The sequence below is a fragment of the Rhinolophus sinicus genome, chromosome 1, assembly GCF_057876585.1.
Source record: "Rhinolophus sinicus isolate RSI-liver-muscle chromosome 1, RSI-T2T, whole genome shotgun sequence".
In the NCBI taxonomy this organism is placed as follows: domain Eukaryota; kingdom Metazoa; phylum Chordata; class Mammalia; order Chiroptera; family Rhinolophidae; genus Rhinolophus; species Rhinolophus sinicus.
The window spans coordinates 123,073,268-123,087,007 of NC_142501.1; the positions used below are offsets into that span (position 1 = coordinate 123,073,268).

At 35.7% G+C, this 13,740-nt stretch overlaps 1 protein-coding gene across 1 annotated transcript in view; it reads left to right on the top strand.

Moving 5' to 3' along the window:
- Positions 1-13,740, top strand: part of LOC148759251 (sperm-associated antigen 6) — a 72,884-nt gene that overhangs the window by 42,062 nt on the left and 17,082 nt on the right. Inside the window, exons 5-8 of the mRNA XM_088789164.1 lie at positions 7,128-7,333; positions 8,203-8,376; positions 9,563-9,715; positions 12,180-12,371. Coding sequence (XP_088645290.1) covers positions 7,128-7,333; positions 8,203-8,376; positions 9,563-9,715; positions 12,180-12,371 — 725 coding nt within the window. The remainder of the gene's footprint in view (positions 1-7,127; positions 7,334-8,202; positions 8,377-9,562; positions 9,716-12,179; positions 12,372-13,740) is intronic.

Below are 13,740 nucleotides of genomic sequence, written 5' to 3' on the forward strand. Positions count from 1 at the left end.
CATCATGAACACCCTGAGGAAAGGCCCCAGAAGTGGGGAGGAATTGAAACCTTCTTCTAATATTGCCATGAGTGTGCTTGGAAGCAGATGCTCTAGACCCATGAAGCCTCAGATACCTACAGCCTCATCCTGCTTGCAGCCTAGTGAGAGGTCACAGCCTGAACCACCCAGCTAAGCTGCTCCCAGATTCCTGACCTACAGAAACTATGAAATAATAAATGTTTCCTGTTTTAAGCAGCTAAGTGTGGTATGATTTATTACACAGCAGTAGATAACTAAACCAATTGTAAACAGCTGGATTAGACGAAACACTAGACAAATTTGTTCTACGTTGGAAGTACATTCCTAAAATAACACTAGAGTATGGTCAGTGTATAACCAGTTTTGGCAATTGTAACACCATATTTGTTTTGACTATAATTTTACCAAATCATAAAAAATGTGGTTGAATGGGGTGACTGATTATTACAACATAAGATTAACATAAGTGGTAGCCAAATTTAAATATATTTTTAATCTGCTTTAAAGGTTTTGAAGTGATACAGCTATATATTTTATAGCCAGATGCAAAAACCAGCTTTTCTTTAAACTGATAAATAGGTACACCTGAGTGCAGAGATATGATGATTCATGACTTTCCTTCACTTTTTAATGAAACAAATGAAATATAACTTTTTGTAGGGCTTAGGAACAGTGAGTTAAAAGTAGTGTTTGAAAAAATAAATTAAAAAGCAATAAAATTAAAAGTAATTAGAATTCCTGAGGTGTTTGATTTACCTGATTAGTTTTGAATTAGTGTGCTAAACACAAACACACACACACACACACACACACACACACACACACACATGTTTTCCTTTATTTCTTTTGGAGAACCTCTTCATTTTGAGTAGTTTTTATGAGTTCTCATGATGGATCAGTTCATTTTGCTCTAATTCTCTCCCACATCTATGTTGTGAACAAAAAAATTAGTTGAGTATCATAATATATGTTTAGATTAATCCTTTTTTTTCTGCAGTCTTCATCAATTTCTTGGAATTCTCCTCTGAATTTTCTAAAATAACCACTAGAGTGGTTCTTCTTTTATGACTCAAAAACATGACTGCAAAAATCAAAGTTACAAAGAACATCACCTTTCCACATCCAGAAAGCCCCCCAATAGACTGTGTTAGAAGGTGTGAGGTTTAAACCTATGCTGTAAAATGGCAGTTGTAGGCTGTAGCTGACCCACAGATGGATGTATTTTATTTGGCCTGCACTACGTTGCCTCACACAGTCTTCTTAAAAAAAAAAGAAGAAAACGAAAGAAAGTTGTCAACACTTAAAAACTGAGCAATTTCACATTAAAACTCATTTCTGGCTTCTCTTGAAAAATCAAAAGATCTGACAACATAGGCCTGTATTCCTACATGGCCACACGGCTGAAGCTGAGTAACTGCTGTTCCTTGTAGCTGGTGCCTTACTTTTCCATTTCACTGCTGCTACCCCACTGGGTACTTTTCTGACACCCTCTGGCTTTACTTATTCTAGTTTCTTGCGTGGACCTCGTGGACATTTCAGCTTACCACTCCTGATCTAAACAAGCAACTAGCCATAAATAACAGTTAAGAGGAAGGGTGGAGGTGATCGTGAGCACTATTGAAGCAAAATTGCTTTCGCCTCATTTGCGTAGTTTTACCTGTTACAGTCATGCCTATTATATGCTGGTGGGCATGCCTGTCTGCTGTCTTCCTTTCTAGTCAGCATGAAGTCATTTCTAATATTCCATTCATCAGTTTTAGATAGTACTAGTTTTATAAATAATGTTAAGCTTAAAAGTCAGCCCTTTTATCTGTGTGTTTTATTATTTTAAAATTAAATCTGAAGCTACACTGATCTTTTTTTGATTATGCTAAGTTGAAGATTTGAATCCATTTAAATGGTGACACTTCACACCTGTTACTTAGAGAGCACTTCAAGTTCAGTCTTTATTTTGTTAGAAAAGAAAACCCCAAAACCAAAAATCCAGGTCCTAAAAACAGCATAGAAGAAAATTCATTAAAAAAGGCAACTGTGTGAAAACCAAAGATTATCACCCCAAATTTTCATGTAATAACATTCAAAGAACTGCATGCACGTAAGCCTCATACCTATTATTAGAAAGAACCGTGGAAAAACAGGCGGAGAGAAGTGTGATGGGATGACCCCGCCACCACCCCTGTCACAGTCCCGCGGAGGAAGCTGCCTCAGTTCCTTCACTCAGTAATGAGCTATTCCTGAGGCCCAAAAAAACTAGGTATTCCTTTACTGAAAACAGCTGACCATCAAATCTGAGGGCTGTGTATTCAATTGTACATATTTGTACAATAAATGGTTTTTGTTATTTATGAATAAGGAAGGTGCTATTGGACAGTTTATTTTCTCTGACAATTTGTATCTAAACTTGTTTGAAATAAATATAATCCTTGACATTTAAAAAATGTAATATTTTAACTTAAATGTAAAAAGGGCATGGATTAAGGCAAGAGGGAAAGTGTGAAAAAGTAAATAGATATTTCTAGTGTATAGTAATAATTATTTACAGAATAATTATACACCCTTTCCTAATATTTTTTTTAAAGGAGACATACATTCCCACCATGTTTTTTTGTTTGTTCGTTTGTTTTTGTGTGTTTGTTTGTTTTACCTCCATTAGCATTTATTTGATGCTGAATTTACTCCTGGGCCATAAGTTTTTGTTTCTTCAGTTTCTTCTGGGATAGCTTTTTCTTCTGTGTAACCTCCTCTTCTGGTTTAGAACAATCTACTCTTTCTCACTCAGGAACATTTCAGTGTGGCAGGGAGAGCTCATGTGTGGGTTAATCCACCCATGAGAGTCTACATCTAAACCCTTAAGTTCAGCATTACTCTCTGCATTTTTAAGCATGTGCTGCAAAAATTCTGCACTCTTTTTGAGCCACTGACCCTGTGTCCAGCCCCACTGTTTAGCCTGGGTGCAGCTACCAACTCCACCACTGTAAGGATGGAACAGCACACATTGCTTCTGTAACGTGACATCCTTTAGATACTTGGTGGCTTTTCGAATATGCATACCCTTTATAGCCTGGGCAGTTTCACGAGTGTTCTTAAAGTGAACATGAATATTTGAACCTCTTGATTTGCATGATTTTGTGGGGTTCTCTGGGTCAAGTGAATAGCGAATCATTTTCAGAGGTCATTTCAGGCTGCTTATGGGAAGAGCATTCCCACCATTTTTTAAAATAAGAAACTTTCTGCCATGTTGAGAAACTAAAATGTTTATATTTATTTTTCCTTTATAATAGTAATGTTAATATAGCTAGCCCCAGCAGTAGCTATAAGTATGGACAGAAGTCATGTTCATATTTCTTTTATTTTAAAAAAGTATATATAATCACATTGAAGGCAATTTGGCAAATATAGAAGAAAATATATCACCAATAGTACCATCAACGCAGTATAAATCCTATTAGTATGTTAGTATAGCAAACTATTAGATTGGTGCAAAAGTAATTGCGGTTTAAAAGTTTGAAAATAATTATAAAAACCGCAATTACTTTTGCACCATCCTAATAAGTTTTTTCTCTTCATTTTCTTTGCATAAATACTTCTAATCTTGCTTGTTATTAACAGTATATGATTATGTCACTTGTTATTGAACAATAGGTCTACTTTAAAAGAATTAATTTTTTTGAAGTTTTGCTTAAAATTTAAAACGATGCTAAAATATTTTCAAAGATACAGGAAGATAAATTTCTTGGCTCCCTGCTTTTTTTTGTGGGGGGAGGGCATCAAACCTTTTATGAGCCTCTAATTCTGTATACGTCAATCTTTGATTTCATAAGCATGATAAAATTAATTGAACCAAAATTCATTTCCAAATTAGAGTTTAAAAATGAGCTCTGTTAAATGTCTCCTATGGGTAGATATTTTTACATGTATCAGAATTTTGTATGTTTTGGTTACTACTTTTTTTAGAGAATGTATAGGGAAAAAAGAAAACAGCAAAAAGAAGTAAGGTGGGAAGCACTGCCTGAAATGCACCCCAATATACATTTTCACCAAACACTCCACAGACTTGACTCCTAGCTCTGCTCTATACTTGCAGTGTTGTATTTGTATATTCATCCTGAGCAAAGGCTTCTAGAACAAAACAATGTTTTACTCCATTCTGCTGCCCCAACGTCTAGCCAGATTTCTAGCACATGGTAAGCATTTAATGAACACTCAATGACTGAAGGAAGAGAGGAAAATATACACATACAATGAGCACGAGCGAAGACAGAATTACCTCAGAATGTTTTTTGGCTGTAAGTTACAGAATATCAACTACAAGTGGCTTAAACTTCTACTCAGGTCTCATTGGCCAGGATTGGTCCACAAGTCTATGCCCTGGCTGACAAAGACTATTGGGTAGACACCAACAGTCATTGGCGTAGAAATGCCAGAAGAAGCAATAGTAGGGAACAGGAGCAAGATATGCCATAGGAGAAAGAGTAGCGATAGAGGCAGGCTAATAAAGAGGTAGCTATAGCATGTGTAATATGGTATATTGTGCATTATTTAGGCTTATTGTATTCTTACCTGTATGTACTACATCATCTTATACTTAATATGTGTATGAAGGTGGTAGAACAATGTCATTTTAAATAACAATGTGTGTCATTCAAGAGCAGATGCCACATTTTTTAGGACGGTGTAAATTTGGAGATGTAACCACTATGCTGTACACTTGAAATGAATATAAAATAATATTGAATGTCACTGTAATTACAAAATTAAAAAAGGGGGAGTACAGACGAAGGGGAGTAAGAGGCTCAAATTTCCAGGTATAAAACAAATAAGTCATGGAAATGTAATGTATAGCACAGTCAATAATATTGTGATAGCACAGTATGGTGTCAGCTAGTTGCTGGACTTACCATGGTGATCACTTCTTTAGGTATATAAATGTTGAATAACTATGATATACACCTGAAACTAATATAATATAGCATGTTAACTATATTTTAATAAAAATCTTTTTTAAAAATTGGAGATGTAAAGTATATGCAATCTCAAGTACAAAGTTGCTAGGCCCAATCCAAGTCCTTGGAAGCTTCATTACCTTCATGGCGAATCTTCCTCCAGTGCCATTCCCAGCCTTTCCCGCATTTAACATCAGAACTCTAGAGAGAACCAAAAACAGCTTGGGATGGGATTGGGTCTCAAGTCAGAAGAGCAGCAGAGTTTGCTTCATTATTGACATTACATGGTTCAGGGAAAAGAGGATATGGCACTCTGTTATTCAAGGAAAGGATAAAATGTGTGGGGATAACAATGATAATAGGTTTTTTTTTTAAAAAAATGAACCTTAAGTTTTTATTAATAGTACTTTTAAACAGTTATAGTTTAGTGCATATTCTTTACACTTAGAAACTGTATAAAAGTGATAATACATAGAGGAACTAATCCTTATACTCTCTTGAAACAAAATTTTCAGCCCATTATATATATTCTAGGTACCCTGAAATATGTACATAGCAAGTTGATATTACCATACGAACATCTGTGTACTTTGGACTGGATTGAATAACATGTTCATTAACATAAAATACGAAAATTATATCTAGAAATTTCGTATAATACCACACTGTATCTCTCTTTCCATTTCCCTTGGATGAATGGGGAAGGGAGAGAGACAGTGATCACCTGTTTTACCTGCTGTCTTGTTGGTTTTCAGGCAGTTGAGATAGAATCACAGAGATGCTTTTGAGGAAAGTGTTGGTATTCTAGTCTGTTGTTGCCTTTTTAAAAAAAAAAATATTTTCCACGTATCTGCCTCTAGTTCTTAAGATTACATATTAACTTACCATTGTATTTCATATTTCACACCACAGTTTAAAGATTGAAACTATTTGCTAATCAATGTAGTGTTAATTTGTAGAAGCCTGTCATCTGCACAAGAGTTGAAAGCGTCTGGCACGTAGTAACTTCCATTAATACTTGTTTAATGAAACAATGAATGGTTTATGCAATATTGGGACTTATAAGATAATTATAATAATTTAAGGAAAACAAATACTGGATGTTAATCTGTATTTTCTAACATTATTTCCTTTTAGAAAATATATTACCAATCTTTTGAAAAATTAAACTCCATATTTAAAAACTTTAAGTGATATACTGAAGAGATAACGTGCTATTAAGACCTAAATTGTCAGGGCACTACAAATCTGGGAAAATGACATAATTTGAAAGGGAGAGATTATAGAAATGGGCATATGTGATTCAGTAAGAGAAGCCATGAATACAATAAAAATAGAATCTGTAACTATGTATTGTGTGTTCTGTTTTTCAAAAGACATTTTTTACATATATATTACATGGGTCTGCGTGCCTATCTCTCATTATGTGTAATTTAAAATATGTTATTATTTTTGTAGCTGTTCTTCTTGGGCACACAAGTAAATCAACATGTGTACTCAAAAGATGTTTATTTCTGACATGTAAAACGCTTAGGATAAATTTACTGCTTTACCTAAACATTAACATTTACATAAACTATGCTGTTCAGTTGTAGATCTTGTTTTTGAAAGTGTTTTTATATGTACAATAAAAAAGCATTTCGTATAAAGTTTTAAAAAAATCTTTTGAAAGTACTATAAGATGAAAGGAATTTAAAAATTGACATTATTGGTACAAGACTCATATTAATGTTTACTCATGTAAACAGCACAAAATACTGCCTAATTAGTGTGGTTGGTAAATTTTTGGTGCTTTAATTTTATCTGATATTGTAAACCATGTATAAAATGCTTGCCTATTGAGAAGTACAGAATTGTCAGAGCTTTAAACAGCTGACATCTGCTTACTCTCTTAAAAAAAAGAAAAGAAAAACAAGCCATTTCAGCCTAATCTACCTCAAATGTGTTCATGTAAATGAAGGTCCATCTATTGACCTGTACTCTTTTCAGCTCAGGATTGGTCCACATAGTTTACGAAACCAGGAAGGCTGATTTGAAATGCAGATGTCGAGACAGTGAAGCACACCCTCCCCTTTTTTCTTTGCTGTATCTGTCAGGGTGAAAAATGGCTTGCACAAGGGTCAGTCACCCATACTCACTTAATTACTTTTCTTGGGCCCACAGAACTGTCACAAGCTGTGGTGGACGCGGGAGCGGTTCCTCTTTTAGTACTCTGTATCCAGGAGCCAGAAATTGCTTTGAAAAGGATTGCTGCTTCGGCTCTCAGCGATATTTCAAAGCACTCCCCAGAGTTGGCACAGACAGTGGGGGATGCGGGAGCGATTGCTCACTTAGCCCAGATGATCCTGAACCCTGATGCTAAACTGAAGGTATTTAAAAATAATCAAAAACAAACCAGTCTTCTGTTAATCTAAGAAAATGAAAATGTGTATAGATTAATATTATACATTTAAAATAATTTGTAAATGATCACTGAAAACAGATGTGCTTAATATTGTGTATTTGGCCTTGTAATATGTGAAAGTCATGCTGTAAAGATTAGACAATAAACACATGACTGAGAAAGGTATGTGCAAGGCTTAAAATTAGAAGTAGCATCAGTATTAACATTAATCACTAAAATAAGGAATCACATAATGATTGAATTTCAGGGTGGGAAGGGACCTAAAGGTTTTCTAGCCCACCACTATTTAAATTTCTTAAGAACATTGTCGTATTTATATATATTTTTATAGCTTTCTAAAATAGTCACCGATTATATTTTTATATTGTAATGGTTATATCCTATAAGGTTTTTAAATTGTTAATATGAACTAAGCAATGCAAAGTTCTTTGAAATGTTATCAGCATCATGCCAAAAATAAAATGCCAGTTCTGCTTGATCTTTTTCTATTACCTTACCACATGTATCGTAAACTAACAATTTAAGTATTACATAATTAAGAAATAGTATTCATCCGAAGGTCATATTCTTAGATCATCTGTGGTAGAGATTAAAATAGTCCATAGAAAACTAAGACACTTAATTTGGAAATTAGGGACTTGAAGAAATTGAGTATTTAGGTATAAGACTAAGATGTGAATGTCTTGAGAATCAGAAATCAGGTTATGTTAGATATGCAATTGTTTTATCTTTTTATAAAGGTATTTGACTATGTAAAAAGGTGTTTAAACTGTGTCTGAACTCTGCAGTGGACTCTACATAATGTTTTGTTTTATTTTGGTTTTTGCTTAACAGCGTCAGGTCCTTTCAGCTCTCAGTCAGGTTGCAAAACATTCTGTGGATCTGGCAGAAATGGTGGTTGAAGCAGAGATTTTCCCAGTTGTACTTACCTGTGTGAAGGACAAAGATGAATACGTGAAGAAAAATGCTTGTACTTTAATTAGAGAGATTGCAAAACATACACCCGAGGTAAAGAAAAAAAAAGCTTTAAATGCAATACCATGAGTTAGTTTTCGTGTTGAAGTAAAACATCAGTTTGTACACAGGGCCCAAGTGCTGTGCCATATGATCTGGTTAGGTCAGGGTTTCTCATCCTGAGCACTATGGACATTCGGACTAGATAACTGTTATGAGGGGGAGGGGTCCTGTATACTGTCAGATGGATATTTTGCAGCATCCTTGGCCTCTGCCCATTAGATGCCAGTAGTACCCCTTCCCGTGTCATGACAATCAGAAGTGTCTCCATATATTGCCAAATGTTTTCCAAGGGACAAAACTGCCCTCACCCTGACCCCACTGAGAACCACTGGGTTATATCCATGGAGTTTGAGACTGAAATCTCAGTTTTTAATCATTTCCTGCTTTCCATGTCTAGATTGTGGGGACCATGGACCTTGGTGATCCTTGTCATTTTAGGTCAGCGGAGAGTAGTAATAGGTTGTACAGTTCCAGGTTGGGAGAGACCAAGGGGTCCCCAGGCTAATGTAACCACTCAAGTAGCTGCTCTTATATGCTGGTTTCCATTCTGAGTTCTTAGACGCCAACGGAATAGTGATGAAGCAAGCCTGGGTGGATTCTAAAGTTGTATATTTTTCTATGTATATTTTGAATAATCAATTTCATTTCAATAAACTGTAAAGTCCTCATTCTCTATTTTACCTAACATCTTCACTTGATTGAGATTTTTTATGATTGAAGTGTAATCAGCTAGTAATCATTGCTCACAAATGGGAGATAATTATGCTAGAATATTTCAAGTCTGACATTGTCTTTCAGCATTCAATGATTAATCTGCTTCATATTCACAAATTGGACTTTCAGTTTTTAGCTACTTATGAGCTAGCTCTATGTGTAGTATCTAGGTGAGGAGTTTTAACATCCATTATAATAGGTATTAAAGCTGTGTCATCAGTGCATGAAAAATTGAAGCTCCAAGTAAAGCTACGCATGGTGAGTATATTTGTACATTTGAAATAGCAGGATTATTATACTTGTGTATTTCTTTATAAGTATAGTAATTTTATACGATCATATTTCAAATTTTACCAGATATTTTCAGGTCCTTAGTTAAAAAGTTTGCAATACTAAAGTAATATTTAAAGATCATCTTGTGCTTTACCATCACAATTACCTAAGTTTCCTTCTTTTCTCTCAGCTCTCACAGTTGATAGTTAACACAGGGGGAGTTGCTGCTGTGATCGATTGCATTGGGTCCTGCAAAGGCAACATAAGGCTGCCTGGCATCATGATGCTTGGTTATGTTGCGGCTCATTCTGAGAACCTGGCGATGGCAGTGATCATTTCCAAGGTTTGTTCTTGCTTGATTTTCTCAGAGTTATTGCAGTGAGATATTCTAAGACAGAAACACAAATTAATACTCTCCCGTAGAATATAAAATATAACTGACATGAATGAAAGAAACCTGAAGACTTTTACGGCTTGTTTTCATGGCTTGTCAGTATGTTTCTGAAAGCAGTGCTTGAAGTAAGGTTTACTTTGCATGCAGTTTAAAGTTATACTCAGTATTTAATATCGACAAAATTTCAATACCTCTGCATATTAGTATCATCTGTATTGAAATATTCAGTGTATTTGTATCTTGAAGGATTGACTGTACATATTTACTAACATGCAGAGAATACTTTGATTAAAGACAACTTATAAATGAAATGCTGGGACTTGTTTTCATTATTCTCAGAGGTCTCTACATTCTTTCCCCTTTCCTGTCACTTGGGTAGGAGATGACAATGACTGGGACATCCCTTTTTATCCACTTTCTCTCCTTCAGCTTTCATGAACTAATTTCTGTTTTTAGATGTAGGCAATTCAGAGCACACATCAAACAGTGAGGTTTTGTGTCCTTGCTCTTGGGATTTGGCCTCCTCTCAATTTACAGCTTGGTATCAACCCTCCCTACAGTGCAGCCCTGGCACACAGTAGGTGATCCAAAACTATTGGTTGAATGAGTAAATATTGATAACCTGAAGAACGCTTCAGAAGCTGTGTGCTTACAGTGTCTCTAGAGACCTTCTAGGGTGTGGGTTTCTTATCAGCATGGAAAAGCTGCTGCTATATGTTAAACAGTGCGGATTTGTTTTTTTATTCCTTGCTAATCCTCAGAATGAAAAGGAGCCTCAGATCTTTATTTCTACCTATTCCTTGATAATTCTTTGCTCCACTCGCATTTTATCCTGTGCTTTTCCTTTTGTTCTTGTATTACAAAGACTATGATGGTGACTAGAACAGTACTGCTGCTTTCTGAAGGGTCACCGTTACCAGGGGTAACGGTGGGATGTTACCAGGAGTTTTGATTCTTGGTTCTTTTGTGGATCGTCAGAAAACTTGCACGTAGGAAGAATGATGAAAGAAGCAGCAATTGCTTTTGCTTCCTATATTTGCTCCCCAAACTAACCAGAAAGTAGTCTCTCCTTTGGCCCAGGATTGCTTCTGGCCTCTCCCACCTCATTGTCCCTCAGTTAGTTGAAGATCAAGGTGACGGCAGTAGTTTGAGGCAAACCGCACAATACTGCATCATTTTATCTTTTTCCTGTATAGTACTGTAAGAGCTAATAAAGTACTTCACAGTTAAATAAAACTTTATAATTTTCAAAGCACACTCATGTTCCTTATCTCATTTGCTATTCATAACAACTGAGGCCAGTAAGTCAGAGTTTGGAGGATGCAGTAGAGGAGGCTGCTTTTCCTCCTGCTTCTTCAATCTTGGTATGTCCCAGAGTATGGACTTTCTGGAAGGTTGTCTCATTCTAAAGAAAGGTCTGACTTTTTGTATTGCAGTCACACATTTTTAGTTGTACAAAAGAAGCCAACAAAGAAATATGGCAGGTCTCTTCAGGAATTTGGTTTTAATAACCAAGTTTAAAGATAGAGGGTAAAAGAAGTGTATATGATCATTTGGCCTTTGCTATGGTAGCATGACGATGTGACGTTGACTTTTGTGGCACTAAATTTAAGGTGATTATTATTATAGTCTCAAATTAGTTAGAAAATTATACAGAATCTGGAATTATAATTTGATTTGGCTATTTGATTCTTCATTGGATGCATAAACTGTGATATTTAATTATGGTTTGATTATTTAGATAGATAAGCCTAAAGTACAAAATATAAGCACATGCTATCTGTGTTACAAAAGTAATCATTTCTACTTGTACATTCAATCATGTTAAAATGGGCTAAACTGTCATTTAAAAGTTGGCCAAAATTAATGGAAATTTTTTTACTATTTCAGGAAAGGTTTCAGTGAATATATTTCATCTAAAAGCTACTTAAATGGAATTCTTGCTCACATTATTCATTTGATTTCAGATCTATAGTAGTTATTTTGTTCTCAGTCTGTTATACTTAGTGAAAAGGTGATTCTAAAAGGATTCTAAATTACCTTTCTTAACAAAGGAAAATAAAAGGTTTTAAAATCCTAAGCTTTTTAAATTTTAAATCCAGTGGAATCTGGTTTTGCTTAGATACTGGTCTGTGGCATCTGTTGTTTGGTTAACTGCGTCTGTATTTGGGGAGTAAAGGCTAGCAGAGAGAGTCTTAGTTTAGTTGGATTGTTACAGATAATTGAGGTAAATTAGTTCTAGTTACTTTATTGACTTGAAAAATGACAGCCCCTGTGTTGTGCTCGTTTATTGAACTGTTTAGGAAAAAATTGATAAAGGCCAAAATGACTTCTTTTAATATTTGAGAGACATGGAAGACGCTTTAATCCTGGTCTAGCGTCATAACACTTGCTCTTTTGATCAACGCTGCAGGGAGTGGCCCAGTTGTCAGTCTGCTTGTCAGAAGAAACAGAGGACCATATTAAGGCTGCTGCTGCTTGGTCCTTGGGACAGATTGGGAGACACACTCCAGAGCATGCGCAGGCTGTGGCAGTCACAAATACTTTACCAGTTCTGCTTTCATTGTACATGTCAACAAAAAGCTCAGAGGATCTTCAAGAAAAAGTAAGTGCTTAATTCTTACCTGTTTATGAAGCTCTGTTAGATTTTGACTCATTCTTAAAAATATGTAATTTAAAATGTTCTAATTTTTATTATGAATAATATTGCTTTCATGAGTCAAGAAATACAAATTTATCAGGACTGAGGTGACTTCTTTGAAAACAGATTACCCTTGTCTCTAAAAATCAGTGATATATTTTAAAGAAAGTTCTCTGCAAATGCAAAGTTGTTTGAAAAATAATGTCTGGTTATTGCCTTCTACACTGCTATTGACTTTTCTTAAAGAATAGGAACTGAAGAATAATAGAATTTTGGAGTTGGAATTGGCTGGAGAGAACTTTAATCCATTTTACATTAAAAAATTGAGTCCCAAAGAATTGAAGATGCTTTCAAAAGTATAATGTAACTGGAAGAGGATATTCAGGAAGCCATGATCTAACTTTCCTAACTCCAAATTCCTACTCTTTTAATTATATGTCTTATAGTTGTTCCTTAAAATAAAAATGTCTGGCCAGCCTGGTGGCTCAGGTGGTTGGAGTGCTGTGCTCCTAATGGTGGTTCAATACCACATGGGCAAGTGAGCTGTGCCCTATATAGCTAAGATTGTGAATAACAGCTCTCCCTGGAGCTGGGCTGCCTTGAGCAGCCGTAGGTTGGCATGAGCTGCCACTGGCTGCTGAGTGCTGCCCTGGGCTTCTGTGTGCCTCCGTGAGTGGCTGGCAGCCAGTGTGAGCTGCCGTGGGCTGCTGTGTGCTGCCATGGGCTACTGTGTGCTGTGATGAGCGGCTGGTGGCCAGAGTGAGTGGCTGGCAATGAGCATGAGTGGCCGGCAGTGGGCAAGAGCTGCTGTGAGCTGCTGTGAGCTGCTGTGAGCAGCTGAACAACGACTGTCGACCGACTGCTTCAGCCAGAGGGAGCCGCAAGGCTCATAATGCCAGCATGGGCCAGGGAGCTGTGTCCTACACAACTAGACTGAGAAACAATGGCTTGAATGGGGGGGAGTGAAAGTGGAAGCAGGGGAAACAAGAAAAAAGTCTGTAAGATTTACTGAATTAAACATTTATATATATATATATATATATATATATATATATATATATATATATATATATATAAATCAAGCTTTCCAAAAAAAATATTACTAGCTACTAAAATGACTCACAAAACAGGAATATAAAGTAAGATGGGTTGTTTAATAATTATAGGATTTCAAAGAAAGAAAAACATGTTTCCTAGCATACTGCCTTATTAGGAAACATGTAACTTTTTGAAAGCTGCTTTTAGAATTGACTTGGATTGAAAGAAGTGCACAGAAAAAGCAGTAATTCAAAATAAAATAAACAACAATATGTTAAGCTATATTTAAATTTTA